Source organism: Felis catus, chromosome C2 (assembly GCF_018350175.1).
Source record: "Felis catus isolate Fca126 chromosome C2, F.catus_Fca126_mat1.0, whole genome shotgun sequence".
Taxonomy (NCBI): Eukaryota; Metazoa; Chordata; class Mammalia; order Carnivora; family Felidae; genus Felis; species Felis catus.
In genome coordinates this window covers 55,478,213-55,504,259 of record NC_058376.1, presented here as the reverse complement: position 1 = coordinate 55,504,259, position 26,047 = coordinate 55,478,213, and the positions used below count along the sequence as shown (strand labels likewise).

The 26,047-nt window shown below is 34.6% G+C and overlaps 1 protein-coding gene across 12 annotated transcripts in view; it reads right to left on the bottom strand.

Annotated features, from left to right (window-relative positions):
• The window catches only part of DZIP3 (DAZ interacting zinc finger protein 3), a 137,459-nt gene that overhangs the window by 65,620 nt on the left and 45,792 nt on the right, over positions 1-26,047 (bottom strand). For 8 of the 12 annotated variants that reach the window (XM_045036897.1, XM_019839662.3, XM_011285969.4 and 5 more), the window contains 11 exons: positions 24,661-24,753; positions 23,560-23,612; positions 15,288-15,364; positions 13,013-13,630; positions 10,931-10,963; positions 9,895-10,064; positions 9,038-9,082; positions 4,289-4,314; positions 1,891-2,056; positions 399-494; positions 108-235 (listed from right to left, as the gene is read on the bottom strand). In XM_045036897.1, the coding sequence (XP_044892832.1) occupies positions 108-235; positions 399-494; positions 1,891-2,056; positions 4,289-4,314; positions 9,038-9,082; positions 9,895-10,064; positions 10,931-10,963; positions 13,013-13,630; positions 15,288-15,364; positions 23,560-23,612; positions 24,661-24,753 (1,505 nt within the window). The remainder of the gene's footprint in view (positions 1-107; positions 236-398; positions 495-1,890; positions 2,057-4,288; positions 4,315-9,037; positions 9,083-9,894; positions 10,065-10,930; positions 10,964-13,012; positions 13,631-15,287; positions 15,365-23,559; positions 23,613-24,660; positions 24,754-26,047) is intronic. The other 4 variants (XM_045036898.1, XM_045036899.1, XM_019839666.3 and 1 more) reach the window with 4 other exon arrangements.

The following is a 26,047-nucleotide window of genomic DNA, read 5'->3' as shown; positions in this document are numbered from 1 at the left end:
GTGTAGTCACAATGCCACCTAGTGGCTACACAAGGATTATCTTTTAAAGATGGCATTCATTACAGAGCAAATCCAGAATTACCTGTGAACAACAGATTTGCACTTACTTGGAAACCTTATTGATTCCAAAAGCCACTTGTTGGTTAAGAGATGAAATGATTTTGTCTTTCTTCTTAATCTGCATTTGGTTTTCTTGCCACCGAAAAGTCACTGTTTTCAACTGTCTTTTGAAATCCTGATGAAAATGAAAATTATTATTTCATAGTTAATTCTGTTCAAATCACCAGATATTGAAAGAAAAAAGAAAATGTGTTCTTTAAAAAAAAAAGAAACTACCATTGAACTGAACAACTGAACTACCTCTGACTTGCTTCAGATATAATGGCAAAAGTACTTACTTCACACTGATAATGCAATTTATAAAGCTGCCTTTGCCGAGCAAGCTTCTCCTTCTCAGTTTCTCCATATTCTGTGGTTACTTTGCTGGTTGAGCCCTAATGAGCAAATGGAATACACATGCCTTATTTTCCTCTAAAAAGAGCTCTAAGACTTTAAAGGAGATTTAAAGTTGCCATCTAACTCCTACTCATGCTTATGTCTCAATACAAACATCACTTCTGTGATTAGTTCAGATAAACCCACCTCTCCCCAATTACAGCATTCACTAAATAGTACCACAGGTATGCGTCTACTGCTGCTACTAGTGGATAACATTATCTGCATGCTTACCATATTTTTAAGGTTTTTTTTTTTTTTTTGGTAACTTTTTGGTAACTTTTGGTAACTTTTTTGTAACTTTTATTGTTGTAAAGTTTATCTGAGGTAGACACTTATTCCCATTTTAGAGATGGTAAAACTGTGAAGTACCTCATCCAAGGTTACACAGAAAGTAGAGAAGCCTGAATTCCAACTCAGGCAGTCTTTATTCCCAAACACTTAATTATTACTCAGTACTACCTTAATTTAATATTCAACTTATCCACCAGATTGTAAACACTACAATCACAGGAACCATGTCTTAGCATAGCTCCTACAAAAAGCATGTGCTAAATGTTTTTTTGAATATATGAGGGCGTTAACATTTTCCAAAATGTGTGTGACATTTTTATTCTATTTTGGAGTTCTCATAGCTACTGAATGAAAACCAAAGGCCTCATATTTAAACTTTAGTCTGACATCCAAAGCTAAGAATATGTCATTTCAAATAAAATATACTAATATTCTAATATTCTAATTGCAATGGGAAAAAGAAGATAATGACAATTATATGAATGTTGTACATTCAGAGAATCATTTTTACTAACCGTACCCTTAGACAATCAATATTCCTATATACTATGGAACAGGTTATAAAATTACCTTAGTATAGAATTCTCATTTAAATCAAGTGACTAAAAAAAAATCTGTCTTTTGCTTTGTCGGATTTAGTGTTCTGCTGAGCACTTAAATCATGTTCACGTGTACCTTCATATATAGGAAGGTCATTCCCAGCAGTGACTGCTACAAGGAAAGGAACCAGAGGGGGGAAAAAAACCTGTTGTATGTTAATATTTTTGTAGACATTTCATGTCTATAACCAGTTTAATTTTTTAAAAATGCAAGTACCTTTTTTTAAACAAAACTATTTTTCTCATGAATATTAATCCAAGGTTTTTTTGCAAGGAATGCATTTATAATCAACGCTGCCCAATAGTTAAATCCAGGAAATGGTTTCGAGCCAAAGTGAAAAGCTTCAGCTCCTAAGGCTCTTTTTCCCTCTATCCCTCTGACCCTCCCTTCTTGTTTTTTATTGCCCCTCACAAACACAGCATAAAACACTAGGCTAACAGTGGTTAACGATGGTTTCTAGAAGAAGGAAGGCAGGTCTGTACCCTCTCCAGTCAGGCTTACCTGCTCTATCATGTCCAGAATATGTAATTCATCCAGACTATAGAACTTGTCTTCTGTTGCAGAATCCTCTTGAATATCACTTGCATCATCCTTCATAAATCTACTGACTGGGTGTAGATGTGCTTGCTCTTTCTTCAATGGCTCTTCCTTTCCTACCATATTTGGGCTACAATGATGACAATCAATGTAATATTTTATAATGGTGTATAGTGTTTCTCATCTAAGCCATTGTTTCCCTAATTAATATTATATTAGTCTCATGAGAAAGGAGGGTTCATGGCCAAGGAAAGTTTAGACCATGCTTATACTGTGTATTTCTCTTGATGATTCATAATGAATTTATTTATCATATATAAGACAGCACTCAATCAAGGTACCTATTCGGTTCATCCTAGTGTTTTCAAGAATTCTGAGACCATAGAGTTCATATTTCAAATTATAATTATTAACATCAGTTACTTTGGGAAACAATACTTTGGGAGATACTGACAAGCATTTCTACATCTGCTATATTATTTTATCATCACAGCATTCTTGAAAAGTAGGTTGGTTTAATCAATTTCATTGCTTAGGTCCAGTGTACATTTAAATAGTGGGCTGCAAATATCAACATAAAGTAGATTTTAAAATGGAGATTCTTTGGTAACAGGACTTAAAAAAAACTGTAGTGGTAACATGGATTTCAGTAACTAGAAACCACTAAAAAAAAAGAATGAAAATACTGTAAGTGCAATGATAATTAACTCATTTTTATACCTATGTCTAAAATGTAAATGCATGCTACTATCCTTTCAACTTGGTGTAGTGAGTGGCTATAAATTTCCTTCCCAATCTCATTAAATGGTAACAAGAAATAGTACTTTTACTTATGACACAATATAAATGACGTGATTAGTGAATAGAAAATCGGTAACTCTAGGATACGTTATTACTTCTTTTAGGCCACGGAGACCTAGAAAACAATATGGCATCTCATGCTTGTAGAGTAACTTGTAAAACACTATAAAACACTCATTAGGTATCACTGAGGTATTCTAGAATGACTCAACATTTTGGAAAGTTCAATGAAATCAAATGCTTGTGTAGACCACTGGTTCCCAAACCCAATTTTCCAAATTACCTGAAGAGCTTTTTAAAATTATATTTTTCCAGGTATCCTGACAACTGTAAATACATAGATGAATCTGTATTTTTGAAAAGCTATAGAAGATTATTCCTAAATGTTTAAAGTTTAATAGTGACACTGTGATAATATAGGAAAATGTTCTTATCAGTAAGAGATGCAAACTGAAGCATGTAGAGGTAAAATTACATGATATTTGGGACTGAAAACACCAACAAAGAACAAAATGTTAAGGGAAAAAAGTGAAGCAAATGTGGAAAAACAGTGTAATTGTTGAACCGGGACGATTAGGTACATATATTAACGTGATATATTATTTTTACTTCTGTGTATATGTGAAAATTCTCATACAAAAACAAAGCTCCCTGGGTGATCTGATGATCATTCAGTTTGTGTCTACACTATAGGTAAAATAAGCAAAATGATTCATAGCACTGTATGATTCTTTAGTAAGTTATTTTTATGGCTTCTAGACATGGTTTGAAAAAAGTAGAACAAACAAAAAACTATCACTCTAGTGGCTCAACTCATTGACAGAGAAAGTGAAAATTCATCCTTGGATGATGAACTATTAGCAAGTAGATCACATCCATTATCAATGAGAAAATATCAACTACAAGTGATGACTTTCAAGTTAAAATATGTTCTTGCTACCATTTTAAAGATATCTTAATAATTTCTGTCCTCACAGTGAGTTCTCCAAAGTTACCAACTTTCAATTAAACTTTCTGTTAGGTATAATGAGCCTCTTCATTACTATCTCCCTTACTTCCATCCACTACTGCACTGTCATCAGTCACATAGTTGTATAACACAGTGATCTTTAGACATTAAAAGGTTTCCAGTAGGTTCAAAATTCACGGTAAACAACTGGAATTAAAAACCACCACCACCTATGCGTTAATTAAACAAACCAAAACAAAACAAACTTTTTGGTAAAAGAGGTCATTAGGACAAACACTGATCTGTTCTTTAAGGTTAATTCTTACTTAAATTTAGATTTGGCTAACCACAATCTAGACTATAGTGTAGAAGATTTTATGCTGGATCCAAATTAGTCTTTGACTTTTGAGTAGCCTTATAGAAAAATTGAGAGATTCTATTCTCCCAAAGTAAATGATAATTTAACTTTTTGTTACTCTTAAGTGACAAGTTATTAAGAAAAGTAACTGTACTTTCTTCTTTCAGAACATTTCCCAAAGCAAGGCTGTGTCATACTGGCAAAACACACTTTGAGAATACTAGGAAAAATTTAAAAATTAAATAAATACTTACACTTGTTCTTCTTTTGATTCCTTATTCTGAAAAACAGCATCAAGAATTAGTAATCTGTATCAACTATGCCAGTACAGCAGTGATGTGACTGCATTTAGGTGTTTCTCAACCTTTTTTGACCACAACCAAAATAAGAAATATATTTTACATCATGATGTAAATGCACTTATTCAGAGATCTTTATCCATGAGTATAAAACTGAAATTGAAGTCACACTAAATAATCTTTACCCAGATTATATATGTTATAGACTGCAAGTTTATGCTTCTCCCAAATTCATACGCAGAAACCCTAACCCCCAATTAAGGGGGAAATTAATTAGGAAAGTAATTAGGTTTAGATGATGCTATGAAGTCCTCATGATAGAATCAGTGCCCTTTTAAGAAGAGACCAGAGAGCTAGATCTCTTGCTCTTCTGTGTGCTCTTTCTCTCTCTACTTGCTGTGATGACACAGTAAGAAGTTAGCCATCTGCAAACTAAGAGGGCCCTCACCAGACACCGAATCTGTTGACACCTTTATCTTTGACTTCCCAGACTTCAAACATGTGAAAAATGTTTCTTGCTTAAAGCACCCAGTCTATGGTAGTTTGTTATAGCAGCCCAAACTAAGACAATACATAATGAACTCTGAAACTTTTTTTACTCTTACCAATTCTATTTATTTTATAAAATGGTAGTTGTGACCTGCTACATTGATTTTGTAATCTACCATTGAATCATGAAATAACTTAAAAATCACTGATTCAGATACTGAAAGTAAATATTGGGGTTGAGTTTGTACCTACTGGTAATCTTGGGACAGGACATGTATAATTCGCTTTATGGAATACTATACTAACTATAAGAGTTCTTGAAAATCTACATACAAGGTAAAAGCAGATTGATATATTAAGAAATCTTATAGAAAAGGAAGTGTCAAGGAGATCACAATTGGAAGGAAATGTTAAAAAACCCTAAATTTTATGTTCATTAAAGTAAAACTATAAAAGCTACATAGTAGATAAAGATAATATCAATGACACTCAACACATATTAATAGTATTAATCGCTCTTCTACATTACTCTATTAACAGTATTAATTACTTTTATATAAATTACAGTATTAACTTCTACCACCACCTCTTGTTTACAAGAAACTTTTGGATCTCCTTTCCCATAGATTCCATGATGTATTTACAAATTTGTTCTGCTTTATTGCCTATAAACTAAGAGAATTTTGCATTTCAGCATCTGATCAATGTCCTGTGCCAATTTGATTCTACAATTTAGAATTATCAACTCCTACCTTGGTTCCAGTATACCTGAATAGCTGAACTGAAAGACATTTATTTGGTTGTTCATAATGAACATCTAGTGTAGCTGCATAGTTTCTGAAACTTCTTTTTACTTCTTCTCATGACAACTTTTTGTCAACACATGCAGCAGCCTGTTTTACATGCATCTCAGCAACTTCCCTGCTATAGACAGCACATCCAATTTGAAGGGCTAGATTTATTTCCTGCCATGTTTCCTTCCTTCCCCAAGGCATCATCACAAAGCCTTCTATTCTTCTGCCATCTGCTTTACCTCCCTTTTCTATTCTTAACCCTTAATTCCCCTGGGTGGGAGGTAGGAGTGGGAAGGAGGAGCTAATTAACTCCCAAAAGAGTTATTTATAATTTGGATATATTAGAAGCTAAATACTAAATTCCTAACTGAAGAAAAACTAACTACAATGTCTCTATATATACTGGTTAGAAGTTATCTGTACTGTCTCCTCTATTTGCTATACAAATATTTCTTTTTCATCATATTCTTCCAGAGTCCCTGTAAGATCTTTTCAGGACTTCAGCTAATGTTAGGTAGAGATATTACAAGACAAATAATTAACAGAGGACACAATTTCATTCATAGAAACTTTGTTGTTATTCTGTATAACACAAGATAATTTTTTGTATGCCAGAATTTTTCATGAGGAAAACTCATTGGAGGATGTGATGGACTTAGCTAGACAACTGGTTGCTTACACTATAACTAGACAATTCTTTGTATCAATAATAATGAAGTATATTAATAGGACTACTATATATGAAATAGTCATATGCAAAAATTTCAGCATTTTTAGGTCCCATACTTTAAAATTTAGATAAAAGAGAGATCTCTCTTCTAATGTTCACATCTTATCTTCATAAAATTATCTTATTTTCAAAGTATCTCAACTTCTAAAAAAATAAATTAGAAAAAACTTAGGTCGGGTGCCTAGGTGGCTTAGTTGGTTAAATGGCTGATTTTGGCTCAGGTCATGATCTCACACTTCATGAGTTCAAGCGCCGCATTGGGCTCTGTGGTGACAGCTCAGAGCCCGGAGCCTGCTTCTGATTCTATGCCTCTATGCCTCTATGCCTCTATGCCTCTATGCCTCTATGCCTCTATGCCTCTATGTCTCTATGTCTCTATGTCTCTATGCCTCTCTCTCTCTCTCTCTCTCTCTCTCTCTCTCTCTCCCCCCCCCCCTCTGCCCCTCCCCCACTCATGTTCTCTCTCTCTCTCTCAAAAATAAATAAGCATTAAAAAAAAATTTTAAAACTTAGGTTGTTATAAACAATAACAAAAAACTTCTTGACATTTAATAAGACATTTTTATTTTATTTTTTAATTTTTTTTAATGTTTAGTTGTTTTTGAGACAGAGAGAGACAGAGCATGAATGGGGGAGGGTCAGAGTCAGAGGGAGACACAGAATCTGAAACAGGCTCCAGGCTCTGAGCTGTCAGCACAGACCCTGATGTGGGGCTTGAACTCACGGACCGTGAGACCATGACCTGAGCCGAAGTCAGACGCTTAACCGACTGAGCCACCCAGACACCCCTAAGAAGATATTTTAATATTATTAGCATATGAATTTTTGAGTCGTGTTTACATTTATTTTCCATTGTGTTTATTACCTGTTTCATTTCAATTTGACATAGGTTGGGTTTTCCATTTAACTAGAATTGAAAATCTGATCATATTTTAATTTGTTGTAAGAGACAAACTACGTACCTTTGGAACCAAGAGTTATAGTCTGACAGTTGCAGATTTACTTGCCCAGCTTTCTGTAGTATTAGACCTGGGATTTACTAATGTTTTGGTAAGAATTACAAAGTATCAGTTAAACTAATAGATCAGTCTGTGTTTTATTATATAAGAACTGACCAGTAGTAAGTCTTCTTATTCATGTCTTTTAAAAACATATCTTAATTTTCAAAATAACTTTTGAGTGAAATTATAAATTATAATAAATGATTATGATAAACACGAAAATTATATTGATATTTTATTGATCACAGCATAAATAATCTGTATTCTGTTCTTCACCTAAGCATTTTGTAAATTTACCTTGTGTTAAATTTCATTTATGACTAAAATTTGTGTATACTTCCAATAAATAACATTGGCTTACCAGATTGTATAGTTGGTCAAATATTCTCATTGCATTAATTTATAACATAATCTACAGAATATACCTAGATTTTAAGTGTATGTTTCAGGCCAGAAAAACAACACTTTTTTTTTTTCTTTTTTACCATAAAGTTTGCATAGCATAGTAGTTAGCTGTATGGTTGATTTAAAGGAAAAAAAACAACCAAGAAACAAACAAAAAACTCTTGAGTCCAAATCCATAGGAATCTACAAACATCAAGAGTGAATTAAAACATTAAGTATGAACTTTGGGTGATTATGATGTGTAAGTGTAGTTCCATCAATTGTAACAAATGTACCACTCTGATGGGGGATGTTGATAATGCAGGAGGTTATTCATATGTGGGGGTCAGAGATATATGGAAAATCTTTACCTTCCCCTCAATTTTGCTCTGAACAACAACAAAAATTGCCCTACAAATATAGCCTTAGTTAAAAAAAAATTAAAAAAACCAAAACAAAACTAAAAAAGACTTAACTTTCCTTTGTAATTTTCCAAGCAATTAAGAGACTTTTTGCTAAAACTCCGCCATAGATAGTAACAGTAAGTTGTTCATTTGTAATTGGCAAAAAGCAAAGACAAAGCATGAAGGAAGCTTCTTGCATTTGTACCATTTTTGTACATTATTGCACTGTTGGCAGAATTTTGGATATCAGGAAGAAAATCAACATTTCTAAGGCTTTGAAAAATGTTTCTGAATATATCACTGGAAATATGATGAGGAGCTTTTTATAAAAGACTGAGTAGGCATTTTTTAAATGAGAGTGGTATGCAGAAATTAATGAAATTTCCAAGTAACTCAGTTTCTTATTTGTATATTTAAATGTATAATTATGATTTAGGGAAGTGAAGCAGGACATACTAGGAGCTTAAATCATTCAGGATCTACCATATATAACCACATATTCAATAAGCTATTGACATTTATTATTTTTAAGTTTATTTATATATTTCATATTCATATTCATATTCATATTCATATTCATATTTATAATCTATTTAGAAAGACAGCACAAGCCGGGGAAGAACAGAGAAAGGAGGAGAGAGAATCCCAAGTAGGCTCCGCACTATCAGCACAGAGCCCAATGCGGGGCTGGAACCCATGAACCATGAGATCATGACCTGAGCTGAAATCAAGAGTCGGACACTTAACTGATTGAGCCACCCAGGCACCCCTAAGCTATTGACATTTATAAGTCATTTATGCTATATACCTACTTGAACTAAGTTCTAACAGCGAATCCATATGTAAACCTAAGTGTTCATAATCAGACATCTCTCTATTATAATGCTAATACAGTCACTTACCTTTTTATTCTTAGTCTTCTTCTTTTTCTTTGGTTTACTCTTAACCTGACAAGAAATAAATAATTTAATTAATATGCAATTCAAATCACACAATAAGTTATTTTGCAAAATATATTTCCTCTAACCACTGAAATCTTTCATCTTCTAATATTATAGATTATTATCCTATTATTCTCATTATTCTAGATTCTATTGAAAACTATTTTCAGTTTCACTCTTATTTTAATCTCCGTCTTCTGCTCTTGAGAGATCATTGATCTCTAAAGGAATAACATAATATCAATGAGGAGGCTACAGAAAAAAGCTCACAGATCCTCACTTGCACATGTGCATGCATGCATGAGCAACAAAGGAGGAAGGGAGGGACTTTCAAAAAATCAACACATTCAAGTCCATAAGATGAAAAATTAGGCCCAGGAGTAGTTTAGTGACCATATAAAATTAACATTAAAGAAATACAGAGATTACACCCTGCATGACTTTAATTTTACTCCCATGCAAATGTCACTGAAATATCACGTTTTTCTCTTTTCTCTCTTCTTTCCCCATTATGTTTTCTTCTACTTTCTACTAACTTCCCACTTCTATTGCCATCACTCAGGATGAAGAAACATTCAGAAATCTAGCATAATGTCTGACACATAACAAGTGTTTGGTAAATGCTGACAAAATAAAAGGTTAAGGCAGGAAAGATTTTTGGAAGAAGTACTGGAGAAAGAACCATTCCAATTCAAACTCTGTGTGAACACTGATAAATGTAAACTAAGATTGTCTAGGATGCTGTAAATACAGCACATGTAACAAAGTAAAAGCCCTGATTAAGTTCTTTTAATTTAAATATTAATGAGAGCTTATACTTCCTGGAGATCTTTAGTAGATTCTGTTGAAGATTCACTGGGTATCGATGCTCCATCTTTATTCATTTCTGCTAACTGTATTTCAGGGTTTGATTTCACATTTATATTGTACTCCATGAGAGGTGGACTTAGTTCTTCTTCCTCATTCTGTAACTCTTCTATTTCAATACCTAAATGTTAAAAAACACTCAAAATCAGGACGCATTTAGTTTTACCCTCATATCACTAAAAAACACCATCCCGGGAACAGAAAGACATCTTATTCTCTTTAATTACTAGGTGAAAATGAAATGCCCATTTATCAGTGACCAAATAGGTACTGATACTAGCCTAGAACCAATCAGTACAAACCCAAATGCTAAGATACTTTACTGTTATGTTAAGTAGACTCTAAATATTAGATATTGTACAACTTAAGTTGATTCTAAATACTAAGTCTTTTGAGGATCCTGACATTGACCCTATTAATACTTTACCTAGTAAAATTTTAGGATAGGGATATCTTTTTTTATTTTTAACTTAAATATTTTTATTGTTTAAGTATAATTTTACTTCAAACAAAACCCATGGTGTTGTTTTCTAAAGTATAATTTTAATCGCAGAATACGAATTGCATTTAAAGAACCACAGCACAAAAATGGAAATTAAAAAAATTAGCAACTCACCACCTGGCAAAAAGTATACAGCCTAACAGTGGATAGTTAATTAGATAAAAGCTACATAAGCTGAAGAGTAGCATATATGAGCAGGTAGAGCAAGCAGGTAGGCATTTTTGCCTGTTGAAGTGTCCAGTGTGTCAAAAGTTAATAAACTATGCTCGGGTAAATCCTGGAGACATGCATTAAGACCAAAGCGGAGGAAAAAGGCTCATACTACATTCAGCTGACCAGTAGTAGTTTGGTCACATGATTTTCCAAGCTTGTAACAAATAATAGTTTATCATATAGTTATCTGACCAAGTAAAATTCCTATAAGTATCCCTTAGCTATTCCAAGTTGAAAGGTCACCGAGGCAATTTGTTTCTAAACATACTTACGTTGACTGCCCGTTATTGACTGTAGAGCAATTCCTATGATACATAAAGAAAAAATTTAGATGTACAATTGGAAATAGAACCAACAAATATCTGACTGGGACTAAGAAAAGTTACAAGATTTTTACATTGTACCAATTGCTTTTATAACTGTAAAAACAACCAGTTTCACTCATAAATCTAGTTTAAACAAGGCATAATCTTTAAATTATAACATAAAGTTTATAAATTCATGTTTAGGCAAAGAAAACAAAACTTTGGTAGTTCATAATAGATAATGCCTAGAATATAAGCACTTTAAAACAAGCAGAAGATTTTTAAAATTTTAAAAATCTAAGGTCATAAAGTAACAATAGTCAATTATGAAGCAAACCTCCATTGAAAGTGTCAGGATGTTTTAGCAATATGAATTATCCTGATCAGCCCTCCCTCTCCCTTGTCCATTAATATTTATTAAGCATGTACAATGCATAAGGTTGTATTAAGCTCTAGATATTGAACAGTGAAGAAATAAGAACCTTCACAGTGATTCAGTGAGAACAATGGATATTAAACAAATGAAAACAACAACTGTAATAACTACTAGGAAAGAGAAGATGATAGGAAAGCCTCTATTAAATTAGGGACCAAAGCTTTTGGGTCTGAGTGGGAATTGCTTGAAATGCTTTGAATTTATTTAGTGCTTAAATATTTCCCAAATATTACCTTTATTCTCATTTGTTAATACAAATCTTAATGAAGTGAGGAGCCTACATGGCACAGTTAAGCCTCTGACTCTTGATTTTGGCTCAGGTCATGATCTCGTGGTTGTGAGATCAAGCTCCGAATCAGGCTCTGCACTGGGAGTGGAGCCTGCTTGCGATTCTCCCTCTCTCCCTCCCTCTTTTCCCCCTCCCCTGCTCATGCTCTCTCAATAAATAAACAAATGAATAAACAATAAAGTATTCATAAAGTAAATGTAAAAAAAAGCCTCTTATTTTAAGTCAAGGGTTCTTGCATGACTTTCTCATATTATCGAAGTCAGCATTCTCTCCTCTTACACTCAGAGAAGGCTCTTAAAGGTTAAGCAGGAAAACACAACAGTATCCCAGGACCTTAGCAAAAGGAATGTTACTGAGGCCTAGCAATTATCAACAATAGTAGCTCAACAATTACAAGAACCCTGATAAGTTGTATGCTTACAAAGCATCAGTGTGGTCATCAGTTGCTCACTAGGTAGTACGACTAATAACTTGGGACCAGGAAAAGTCACCCGGGATAGCAAAGTAAAGGTTTCAGTGATGCTGACATGCCTTGAACTCCACTCCCCATGATGACAACTGAGAAGCTATCCAGGAATGTGGGAGAGGAGGTCTGAAGTCTTTCCCATATGAAGAGACAATGTCCTTCATGGACATTTGGACAATGGCTACTGCTGACCTTAGACATTACCTGGTTTTTTAAATTACTCATGGGCATGGCCAATGAATTGTTGCCAAATTTTTCAATTAATTGTCATGGTTCTGCTGGAAAGGAGGAGAAAACATATACCCATGTTATCTAGAAGGCCATACTTGAAACATACAGTACCTGTATTTCATGGTTTTAGGCATCCTTAATTTTATAGTAGTGATAAAATTCCTTTAGTTAAAAATCTTCAACAATTCCTTTCTGAAAACAAAAACTCCTCAACATGGCCAGGGAAATCCTCTTGAATGTATTCTCTTTGTTACCTCTCCCCTATTTTGATCTCAGTAAGGCCAAACTTTTTAGTTCCCTGTATTACAATATATTTTTATGTTCTATACCTTTGTTCTTGTTTCCTTCTGAAACGTCCTTCTCCATCTTCTTCACTGGGCTAACTTTTACATGTCATTTAAGAATTCCTTAAATATTACACTCTCCAGAAAGCTTTTTTGGACTCTCAGGGTAGGATCTCCCATGGTATTCTGGAACATCTCTAGTACTATAATTTTTAGTAGCTTCTTGATGAGTCTATCCTCCCAAGATGTGAGCTCACTGAATCTCCTGCCCTTAGCACTGTGTCTGGCACATGGCAGACATTTAGTGAAGGTTTACCAGCTGAAGTAAATAATTATTTTGTACCTTGTTGATAGCAGGATAACATCCTCTGGATGATTTCTGGTACTGGTATGCCTAGGTAGATGGACAGTTGATGGTAATCAAGGGAGATATTCTCAATGGGATTCTCCTTCACTTTGTCAATATCCTCTTGCTTCATCCCAAGACGCAGAAGAATATCTGAAACTTTTTTCCAAATTGAATTGAATTGTGACTCAGTGAGACCATTCATCAAAATCTCACTAAGGAGGATATCCCTGTGTTTGCACAGCCTCAAGATGTCGGCAGACTTAGAGAGATCAGAAGATGGTGGTTCCATATTCCAGCCTTTTTTGGGTGCAGGGAATACATTCAAATGTTTTATGAGAGCTAATAGGAGATATAAGTCAAACTGTTTGGACTGCGGTAGCTCCTTGTTTGGGGGATAAAGCAGATGCCATGCTCCACCCAAAGGGTGATTGGTCCAAAGATGGTTGTAGTAGGGTTCCAGCACATTCTTGTGTATAAGAAGTTCTTTTTTCAAAAGAGGGGGTGGCATAGCCTCATCAAATATTTGCCGGACAATGTCAGTACCAGAAATGATAATTATATGAAGCAGATGATAGAAATAATTATAATCAAGTTTGAAGATAGGCATTTCATCTGAAAATGAATTTTGAGAAGTCAAAACATTCCACATTAATGCTTTTTTTCTATGTGGTCTGTCTCATTACATCCTAAGCTCCTGTAGGACAGGGACGATTCCAAAACAATGAAATACAGTATAGTGCTTTGCCACAGCCAGTGCTCAATAAGCATGCTGCTTCTAGCTATCAAAAAAATCCCAACAAAAACAATATGTTCCCAAGCAAAAGTAATCACAAAGACTAATCACCACAGAAGCCTTTCAACCATCCAGGGTTTTGTTCAAGTAAATGACTTTGGCAACCAAATGGCATAAAACTTTAGGCCTTTGGAAATTCTGAAGACTTTCAAGAATGGTAACTGCCAGTGTTTAATTATATTTTATTCAGGCAACTTTATTTTAATCAGCACTGCCCAGTAGAACTTTCTGTGATAAAAATGTTTTAGATTTGTAGTGCCTGCTAGCCACTGAAGACTGGAAATGCTGCTTTTCTAACAAATGAACTGAATTTGAAATTATATCCAAGTTTTATTAATTTAAATAGCTGCATATGGCTAGTGGCAACCATATCAGACAATAGAGAACTATATCAAAAAACATAAAGTGATCTAATGCCTTGATATCCCAGTGTAGTCCACAGACCAGCAGTGACATCCCCACGGGAGCCTGTTAGAAAGACAGAATCTTAGCAACCACCTCCCCCCACCCCACCCAGAACTACTAAATTGGCACCTACATTTTAACAATGTATAACAGATGATTTGAATATACATTAAAGTTTAAGGCACACTGTCCTGATGATGATATTCTTATCCTCTCAAAAGATAAATTAATGATTAAGTAGATAATTCATCAATGAAATGGAGTAAGGCATGAGAATGAACTATTTGAGATTTTTCTCGTTTAATAGCACTTCCAAAGGAGGAAAGTAGACTGAGGTGAATTTAAAGTAGTAAGAACTTGATATACGATGGTATACTTTTTGTATGAATATCAAAATATGTATTTATCATAAAATGTAGCTTTATTATTTTATCCTTCACAATTCTGTGTTTCAAGAAATTTAGAAACTAATATTCTTGTTTGATATACTTGACATATACCATGGAAGCAAGCAAGGTTACAAAGCAAATGACCCAGGGAACTTTCTCTGGGTAGCCTAGTAAGAAGCTGGCTGGGATCAAGGACACTCATTCCCTCTAGCAAGGACTGATATCAAACTATTCTTCCATGGGACTATGAGCCCTAAAAGCCTCTAAGTGGCATTGCTGACCAGCTGGTATTCCTAAACAGCTGGCACTTAAGTTTAGACTACTTGGCCTTGAGTCCCAAATTGTCATGCGTTCCATTTCGCTCTATTAACAGGGAATGCAACAAGAGAGGAGGGTTTGGTAGAGAACACCTGCTGGAGTCCAATCTCACTGTGTAGTCAACAGTTACACACCAGACCCAGCAAACTTCTCTATGATGCCAAGGTAATATAAGACCCATACAACTGCTGATCTTTCCGTCCATGAATTTCAGCCCATGCCAAGTGATGTTTACTTAGTGTAAACATAAGCCCAGTGAATGACAAACATAAACACATGGTTGTCAGTGGTATGATACTGTACAGAGCAAGTCAAAACTTTTAATATACTTTTCAAGAGGAGACATATAAGAATAAAACAGTACCTTTTGCACTAAATTTTAAACTGATCTTCGGTCTTATATCAGTATCAGTAATTTTCAGAGACATCAACTTTTTATAACTGCAAGTAGAAAAAACTTAAGTTACAATTAATACCAAAGTTACTTAAGATTTCTGATATCAGCATGGCTAAGTAAGTGAATATTGTCCTCTCCTCCTCCTTTGGGAAAAATTTAAAAGCAAAGGAAAAAAGGGAATGAACAAACAAAACCCACCAACAAGGATAACCCCACACTGTCAATTTTGTTGGAGTTACCAGACAAATAGAAGTGCTAAATCTCATACCAAAAAAAAAAAAAAAAAAAGGCTGTGTGGCAACAGAAATACTGTAAAAAACCAGCAAAACTATAACTCCCCCCAGACCTTCCTCCAACATAAGATCTTATCAATCACTAATCCAAGAAGAAAACTCATGTAAGGACTAGTGATTTTTAAAAAAAGGCAACAAAGAAATTAGCATAACAGCAATACAAATAAACAAAAAAAATGAGGGGTAAAAGTAGCAAAATTTATTAAACAGACTAAACACTAATGTTGTCATGAAAAACTTGAGACTTGGCACTGAGATAAACTCTCCCACAGAAAACAAAATAAAACAAAAATGGGGCAATACCAACCGAATGTTTTAAGTTTAATGAGGACAGAGATTTAGGTGTTGGAGGTTGTTAGAGGTGTTTTATCTCCAGCACCAAAACACTGCCCACCATACACTACAATGGAAACATTTTAAACTCTAACAATATGAAGTACTGGCAAAGATACTGAATAAAAAATATTCTATACTGCTGGTGGGAGTGTAACCAGGTAAAACCACTGTGGGAAACAATTCAGCAAAATCTAGAAAAGTTGAAGATATGGTCAGATGGCCTACTGATTCTATTCCTAGGGATATATTCTGGGAAACGTTCTGTACATATACATCTGGAGACACATCCAGGCATGTTCATCATAGCACTGTTGTTATGGTCAGAATTCAGAAATAACCTGTATTTCTACCAGTGTAAACAGAAAAAAATTTAACTATACTTATAAATAACAATATATTATGGAATTTATATCCAGAAGTAAAACATGACAACAAATGCACAAAGGTGGAATGATATGGAAACATTATTGTAAGGTTCATACAATACCTATACTATACATACAATAGTATAGTATTGGAAAATGAACTTTGACAAGTTAAAAACATATATTGTAAGTCTTAGAGCAATCATGAGAGAGAGAGAGGGTGAAAGACAGAAAGACAGAAAGAACAAACCCAGGAAATAAAACACAAGGAACAGATGGGAAAAACTGAAAACAACCAGGAAGATGGTAGATTTAAATCTGGCCATATCAAGAACTACAGCAAATTTATATGGAATAAACACCCAAATTTAAAAGATAGGCATTGTCAGGTTGGATATAAAGAAGCAAGACCTATGCTGTCCATAAGAAACTCTCTTTAAATACAGACATATATAGGTTGAGGTAAAAAGATGCAAAAATATATATACCATGCAAATATTAATCCAAAGAAGACACAAAATGACTAATAGGTACATGAAAAGATGCTAACGTTAGTAATCATCCAGAAAATGTAAATCAAAACTACAATGAGAGATCATTTCACACTTGTTAGATTGTCTGTTACTGAAAACACAATAAGTGTTGGCCAGATATAGTGAAAAAGGAACCCTGTGCACTGCTGGTGGGAATGCAAAGTGATACAGCCACTAGGAGAAACAGTATGGAGGTTCCTCAAAAAATTAAAAGTAGGGGCACCCTTCCCCCCTCCCTCCTTCTCTCTTTCTCTCTCTCAAAAATAAACATTAAATGGGGCGCCTAGGTGGCTCAGTCAGTGTCCGACTTGGGCTCAGGTCATGATCTCACAGTTTGTGGGTTCAAGCCCCACATCAGACTCTGTGCTGACAGCTCGGTGCCTGGAGCCTGCTTCGGATTCTGTGTCTCCCTCTCTCTCTGCCCCTCCCCTGCTTGCACTTTGTCTTTCTCTCAAAAAATAAACATTAAAATAAATTAATAAATTAATTTTTAAAAATATTTTAAAAAATTAAAAATACAATTAATCCAGCAACCCCACTTTTGGGTATATATTGTATACCCAAAGGATATGAAATCTCTATCTTGAAGAGATATCTACATGTCCATGTTCACTGCAGTATTATTTACAATAGCCAGGACATGAAAACAACTAAATGTCTATAAGTAGATGCATGGATAAACAAAATATGATTTTTATACACACACACACACACACACACACACACACACACACACGCATGCACTAGAACACTATTTAGCCATAAAAAAAAGGAAATCCTGCCATTTGTGACCACATGGGTGAACCTGGAGAGCATTATACTAAGTGAAGTAAGCCAGATGGAGAAAGACAAATACTGTATGATCCCACATAAATGTAGGAGCTAAAAAACCCCAAACTCACAAAAACAGAAAGTGGAATGGTGGTTGCTAAGGATAAGGGTGTGGGGAAAATGAATAAGGGGTCAAATTCCAGTGTAAAGCATGGTGACTACAGGTAATATTTTTTGTATACTCGAAAGTTGCTAAGAAACATCTTCAAAGTTCTCATCACACACACACAAGAAAAAAGTTAACATTCATCACCTCATACAGTTAATTAACCTTACGGTGGGAATCTTTTTATAATACATACATAAATCAAATCATCACTTTCTATACCTTAAACTTATACAATGTTCTATGTCAGTTATATCTTTTAAAAGCTAAGAAGAAAATAGCAGCAATATAGAAAAAAATAAATAGATCACGAACAACTGTTCTTTACACCAGGAAAATAAGGCTGATTCAGCATGTGAAAATACATTAATGTATTCAGCATATTAACAGATTAAAGCATAAGAAGAAAACCATATGATCATCTCAATGCATGCAGAGAAGCACTAATTCAATACTCATTCATGATAAAAAAAAATTTAAGAGAACTAGGAAAACAAAAGAATTTATTCAACCAGAAAAAGGGCAACTACAGTTGATAGCTAACAACACACTAAATGGAGAAAAACTGAAGTCTTCTCCCTAAGATCTAGAAAAGGCAACGATGTCTACTCTCACCACTTGTATTTAACATTTTACCAGAGGACCTAGCCAGTGCAGTAAGAGAAATAAGCAAAAAGTATATAAACTGGAAAAAAGAAATAGAGTTGTTTTTAGCCACAAATGACATGATCATCTGTTGAAAACCTCAAAGAATCTATAAGATGATATTAGAATTATTAAATACCAAGTCACAGGATACATGTCCAATATATACAAACCAATTCCACATAATACAAATAACTAGAAGTTAAAATTTCAAAAGTATTATTTGCAACAGCATAAAAAAACAAATACACAGAAAACTACAAACATTCCTGTGAGACATCAAAGAAGTTATAATTAAATGTAATTACACTCCACATTCATGGATAGGAAGCCTCAATACTGTTAAGACACAAATCATCCCCAAACTGGGCTATAGATTCAACATAATCCCAATCATAATCCCAGCAAAAAGTTTGCAAACATTATAAGATGTTTCTTAGCTTTAATAAAGAACAGCAAAGGATATAGAACAGAAAAAAGTAGTTTTGAAAAATAAGAATAAAGTTGAAATCACACCACCTAATTTCAAAAGATAATAAAAAGCTTTAGTATTGAAGACAGTATGGTATTGTTAAATGGACAAATATACAAATGAATGGAATACAAAAATGACTATATATAGTCTATAGATTTTAGATAGACAGATATAGTATTTGGGACAGAGTGAACCTTGACCCTTATGTCATACCACATGCAAAAATTAACTTGAAATGGATTATAAATCCGGGGCACCTGGGTAGCTCAGTTGGATAAGTGTCCAACTCTTGATTTCAGCTCACAGTTTGTGAGTTCAAGCCCTATGTCAGGCTCCTAGCTGACAGCACAGAGCTTCTCTCTCTCCCTCACTCTCTGCCCCTCCCCACCTCTCAAAAATGAATAAATTTTTTTAAAAAGAAGTGGATTATAAATCTAAATATAAAACTGTTTTTAGTTTTATTAAAAAACTGTTAGAAAAAATATAGGAGAAAATCTTTGTGATTTTGGGGCAGAAAAAATTTTCTTAAAACACAGAAAGCATTAAGCATAAAAGAAATGTTAAGACTTCAGTGAAATTAATTAATTTTTGATTTTTGAAAGATACCTTTTAGAAAATAAAAAGGCAAGTCATGGCCTGGGATAAAATATTTCAAAAATACATATTAGGTAATTTGTACCTGGAATACACAAAGAAATCTTATAACTCAAAGATAAACAATCCAATGTAAAAATGGGCAAAAAATTAGAATAGACAATTCATCAAAGAGGATATATAGGTGAAATAACACATGTAAAAACATGTGGAAAGATATTCAACTTCATTAGTCATTAGGCAAATGCAAATTAAAACCACAATATACTATTACACACCTGCAGAGAAACTAGAACTCTCCTCCACTGTTGGTGAGAATGAAAATGTATAGCTACTTTGAAAACCATCTGGCAGTATTTTATAATATTAAACATATACCATAAGACCCATCACTCTTGCTCCTAGGAATTTACACAAGAGAAAGGAAAGCATACGTCTATACAAAAAGTATGTAAGTGAATTTATAGTAGCTTTAATCATAATAGCCCAAGCCAGAAACAACTCAAATGTCCTCAACTGTTGAATGAATAAATAAGTTGTGGTACATTTATACAATGGAAGACTACTTAGCAATAAACAAAAATAAACTAGTGCTGGGGTACCTGGGTGGCTCAGTCAGTTAAGTGTCCGTCTTTAGCTCAGTCATGATCTCATGGTTTGTGGGTTTGAGCCCTGTGTTGGGCTCTGTGCTGACAGCTCAGAGCCTGGAACCTACTTTGAACTCTGTGTCTCCCTCTCTCTCTGCCCCTCTCTGGTTCGTTCATTCATTCGTTCTCTCTCTCTCTCAAAAATGAATAAACATTTTAATAAAAAAAAAAACTAGTGATACATGCAATAACATGGATGAATATCAAAAACATTATGCTAAGTGAAAAAGTTCAAATGCAAAAGGCTTCCCTATTAAAGGACAGTCAGTAAAAAGCAGTACCATCAGGACAGAAATCACATGAGTGGTTACCAGCGTCTAGAGGTTGGGCAAGGGGAATGACTATAAAAGAGATTTGGGGGGAACTTTTTGGGAAGGTAAAAATATTCTGTATCTTGATCATGGTAGTGGTTACCCAAATGTATACAAAGAAACTCATTTAAATGTATAGTTCTAAAGAGTGGATTTAACTGTATATAAACTACAGCTTGAAAAAACTGACCTAAAAGAAAGAACTTCAGTGTTTAGAAATGCATTTATAATTGGCACTTTCATAAAAAAGAGCAAGGAAATGATTACTGTGAAGGTCAGGATAGGTTACCTAGGGAGAAGATGAGGAGTCAGGGAGAGAGGGCCCAAGTGAGTGCTTCTGGAGTACGGGCAAAATCCCATCTTGGGTAGGGCTATGAGAGTGTTTGCTTTATAATATTCCTTAAACTCTGCATTTATATTTTGTGAGCCTTTCCTTATACTTTAATAACCATAAAACATTTTAAAGTTTAAAAAAGAATGATTCTGTTATTCATTCGTAAAACTCCATAAAGTAGCTCTTCCAATTTTGGTATTGTGATCGAGTTACCAGAGGATTCTCCCACAGATAACAACTAAAAAAACCTGGGCAAATTACAAAAAGTACTCCCTGTGGCACTGGATAGTAGAAGTAAAAGACCAACTCTGCTGAGAGAGTACGTGCTCAGAGGAGAGGTGGTAAGGGCTGGGTGAAATGTTAGTAAATTCACCAATCCTAGAGCTTTTAACCTGGGGCTAACTATACCCTGGCAGAAAACAAGTCTCCTAGGCTGTAGGAACCAGAAAATTGAAGCCAGGGAACCATGGCTATTGAAGAGAGTGGGGGAATCCCAGAAGAGAAAGAGATCCCCAAATATTTCTGCCCACACCTCTGACTGCTGAACCACATGTTTAGAACAGACTCAAAGCAGCTCAGGTGAAGGCAAAAGAACTGAATGGAGACTGGAACCACTACCTGCCTCCCCCAAAAAAGAGTTCACAGTCCATATACAAGTTAATTGACTGTCAAAACAAAAGTACATTACCTATTGCAGAATAACGAAATTCGGAACCTCTACATCTGTCATGTATTCATTGGGTACCAGCTATATGTCAGGTACCCATGTGCCATTATGCTATGCACTAGAAATATGCTAGTAAGCAAAATAAAGTTCTTGCCTTCAGTGAGGTTATAGTCAAATGGAGAAGACAGACAAGAAAGTATAATAAAACTTAGTACATAGAGTTGACCTTTGAATTGAACATGGGTTCAAACTTCTACATGGATCTTTTTCATACAATGCAGTACTGTAAATGTATTTTCTCTTTCTTACGATTTTCTTAACATTTTCTTTTCTCTAGCTTAGAAATTTCAATATACTGCTCTGTAACTTTTTTTAAATCCAGTCAATTCAGTATATAAAACATATACAAAATATGTGTTAATTGCCTATTTAAGCTATCAGTAAGTCTTCCAGTCAAAAACAGGCTATTAGTAGCCTGTTAAGTTTTGGGGGAGTCAAAAGTTACATGAAAATTTTTGGCTGACGGTGGGGGTGGGGTTGGTACTTCTAGCCCCTAGGCTGTTCAACGGTCAATATTAAATTTTTTGATAGAAGTAAAGGGAACACGTGATAGAAACACCTAATGTCTAATGTCTTTCCAAAACTTTTAACCAGGCAAAACCAAAGGAGTAGAGTATTCCAAGCAAGGCCTGAAGATAAAATAGATGGTATACTCAAGAACTAAAAGAAGCTCGGTATACTTGGTGCATATACACTAAGAAAAGAATGACAAGAAATGACACTAGTGAGTGCAGCAGGGACGAAGTGTCTGAAAAGTCAACCTAAGAAGTCCGAACTAAATTAAGAGCAATGAGAAGCCTCTGAAAGATTAATTTTAAACAGAGAAGTGATACAGTTCAATTTTCATTTTTGATAAGTATTCTTGATGGCTATGTAAACAACCGAATGAAGGAAGGTAAGGCTAGGGACAAACAGACCAGTTTAGAAGCCGTTTCAGAATTCCAAGTGAGAAATAATAATGTTATTTAGTTTAGTGCAAATGTAGGGGTGGAAGTAAGGAGGCATTTACAATATTTTTAAGAAGCTGAATTGAAGGACTTAAAAATTACAGAGCAGTGCTGGGAAGGAAGATTCTAAGTCCCGTTATGGACATGCTGAACTACAGTTATTTCTGGAAATAAAAGTGGAGCTTTTTCAGGGTGCCTGGGTGGCTTAGTCGCTCAAGCATCTGATTCTTGATTTTGGTTCAGGTCATGATCTCACAGTTTGTGAGTTTGAGTCCCGCATCAGGCTTCATTCATGCTGGCAGTGTGGAGCCTGCTTGGGATTCTCTCTCCCCTCTCTTTCTCTCAAAATAAACTTTAAAAAAAAATTAAAAACTAAAACTAAAAGTGGAGCTATTTAGTATGCCAGTGGATAGATCTAATTTTAGGAGTGGAACCTATGCCAGAGATAAAGACTTGAGTTTCATTATCTTATAAAGGAAAACTGATGCCTTAGATATCAATGCCATATTCCTGGTAGTCTGAAAAATGGTAGACGTTTACACTTTCAACAGAAGAAAACAGAATCAATGAATTAGGAGAACTTTTTCTATTGAAATTTCTAATTTTAATAGCAATAATGCTCTCTACCTCTATGAGTTCCCAACTAACACTAGATCTTCCTCTGCATTACAGTTTTCTCATCCAAGAAATAAGATGATTCTAATCATTCCAGCAAGTTTGGAGGCCTGGATAAGTTTTGAAAGCTAGGAGAAAGTTTTTACATCATAACAACTTAATTTAAATGACTTTAAGAAAAATATGTTTTGTTTTCAGGAAAAGATTATCTTTATACCTAGAGGAAAAGCATTCACATAATTAACCCTTACTTGCTTTAGAATTTAATTGTCTACAGCATAGGGAGAGAGGAGAAGACAAACGTCAATCAAATTCAATTTTTTTCATATAACTAATACTCTTTTAAACTTAATAGAGCTCCAAAAAAGAAATTAATACACAAACTTAATGGAGCTCCAACAATGGACAGAAATAGAAAAAAAGCAGCAACTGAAAAATATGTACATGCTCAGGAAAAAGAAGAGTTTATTTCAAGCTTACCTTGCTCCTAAATTTTCAATGGTTATATATTCATCCTTTCTCACAACTTCAAACTGCAAGTGATAGAAAAAGAAAAAAATAGCCCTAAAGTAGTTCAATTTTCAAAATTCTTTAATGTTACTTCTTAGCCTTACCATTTGAAAAAAGACAATGAGAATGAAGCTAAGCAGACTTTAAAACAAGTAAAACAGGGGCGCCTGGGTGGCACAGTCGGTTAAGCGTCCGACTTCAGCCAGGTCACGATCTCAAGGTCCGTGAGTTCGAGCCCCGATCTCAAGGTCCGTGAGTTCGAGCCCCGCGTCAGGCTCTGGGCTGATGGCTCAGAGCCTGGAGACTGTTTCCAATTCTGTGTCTCCCTCTCTCTCTGACCCTCCCCCGTTCATGCTCTGTCTCTCTCTGTCCCAAAAATAAATAAACGTTGAAAAAAAAAATTTAAAAAAAAAAAAAAAAAAAAGTAAAACAGAAGCAACAAGGTGAACCATACGCAATCCTAATCAAACAACAAACGAGTGGATCTTAAAAAGCAGTCCAACTTTATATCAGTATAGGATTTAAATGCCAAATCTAAAACACACAAAAATATATATGCAAAAAAAGAAATAATACATATTTATCATTTTGGTCCATTAGCTTATAAACTGAAGATGTGACAAGACACTTCCTTAATTAGAAAAAATTAAGTAGATACAATTTGACTACGTTGTATGTAATAGGAACAATATGTGATGTTCTACAGATATTTTCATGGGAAAATGTTAACAAACTAAAAAAAGTTCAGAAAGTCTAAAATTATTTTAATCTTAGGTGGCACAGAATTAGATTATCATCTTTGATTTATGACAGACTTTCCCTCTTGGTACAGTCATTGCCTGCTTTGTTTCTCTCCCTCCCTCCCCTGTGTGCATCTTTATTTTTAAATATTTTTGTTGTTCTTAAGGTCCAAATCTATTGCTTTGGAGAAATCAAAGCAATAGAGGTCAGGGAGCTTGTCATCATCAAAAGAAAAAATATGACTAGAATAATATTATGATTCCCAAGTCTATTTGCAGTAAAAAATATCATTTCAGTGAAGGGAAGAAAAATAAGAAAAAAGATACTTACCAAAATTTTAACAATTCCAGGTACATCACATTGTAGCATCCTTACCATGTCACCTGTACATCCTTCCTTCAAACATTTTCTCCCACTAAAACTCTAAAGTTATCAATAGAAAAAACAATAAATTATTAACAGAAAAAATACAAATAAAAATTTTAAAAATCACTAATGTACAAAATTGATTAAAGTTCAATGCAGATGTTGCTAGATGATAAAAGATGTGAACAAACACTGGAGAGTTAGCTGTTTAAAGAGAGTCCATAGGGCACGTGGGTGGCTTAGTAGGTTGGGCATCTGGCTTTTGGTATCTGCTCAGGGCTTGATCTCATGGTTCATGGGTTCGAGCCCCACATCAGGTTCCATGCTGACGGTGTAGGGTGGGATTCCCTTTCCATCTCTGCCCCTCTCCCACTCACACTGTCTCTCTCTCTCAAATAAATAAAAACTTAAAAAAAATATAGTCCAATTTGTGTATTAATTGATTTCCTATTTAAAATGCATGATCACACTTTTCTCTCTCATCATTTCTACTTCAAAATCTTCAAGCAGCTATATTACAGCCTAAAATGTATTTGCTGCCCCGCAGGGAAAGCAACTTCAAGTAAAATGTACTGATTAAACAAGTATAAAAAGGAATACTGAATTTTTTTTTCTTTTTTTTTTTTTTTTTTTTTTTTCTTTTTTTTTCTTTTTTTTTCAACGTTTATTTATTTTTGGGACAGAGAGAGACAGAGCATGAACAGGGGAGGGGCAGAGAGAGAGGGAGACACAGAATCGGAAACAGGCTCCAGGCTCCGAGCCATCAGCCCAGAGCCCGATGCGGGGCTCGAACTCACGGACCGCGAGATCGTGACCTGGCTGAAGTCGGACGCTTAACCGACTACGCCACCCAGGCGCCCCAGGAATACTGAATTTTTATCAGATATATGAGGATTCCAGGGAAAGGAATAAAAATGGTGAGTCCTTTCTCTGGCTCTGAACTTACTATTTCCCTTGGTTAAGTTACTTAGTGTTCTTTTACCTCTCTTTCTTGAAGTTGAGCTATATTGATTGCCCTAACAATCAAAGAAGGTGAAAATTATTTATATGTTGCTTTAAATAAATAAATAAATAAGCATAAAACTTCATACAATGATGTTTAGTGTACGATGCAAGTTCATATTTTTTTAATCTGTCAATCCTCACAACAATCTTAAGAGGTAGGTATTACTATTCTCACTTCAAATGGTTTAGAAAACTGAGTCTGAGAGTCGTTAAATCACCAGCCTAATGAAAAAAAAAATAGTAGTGGCTCAATCTGCACATGAACCCAGGTCACTCAACACCATATACAATATTCTTTCTACTATACCACAATTCCTTTATAAGGGGTTTTCTGCTGTTTGCACAA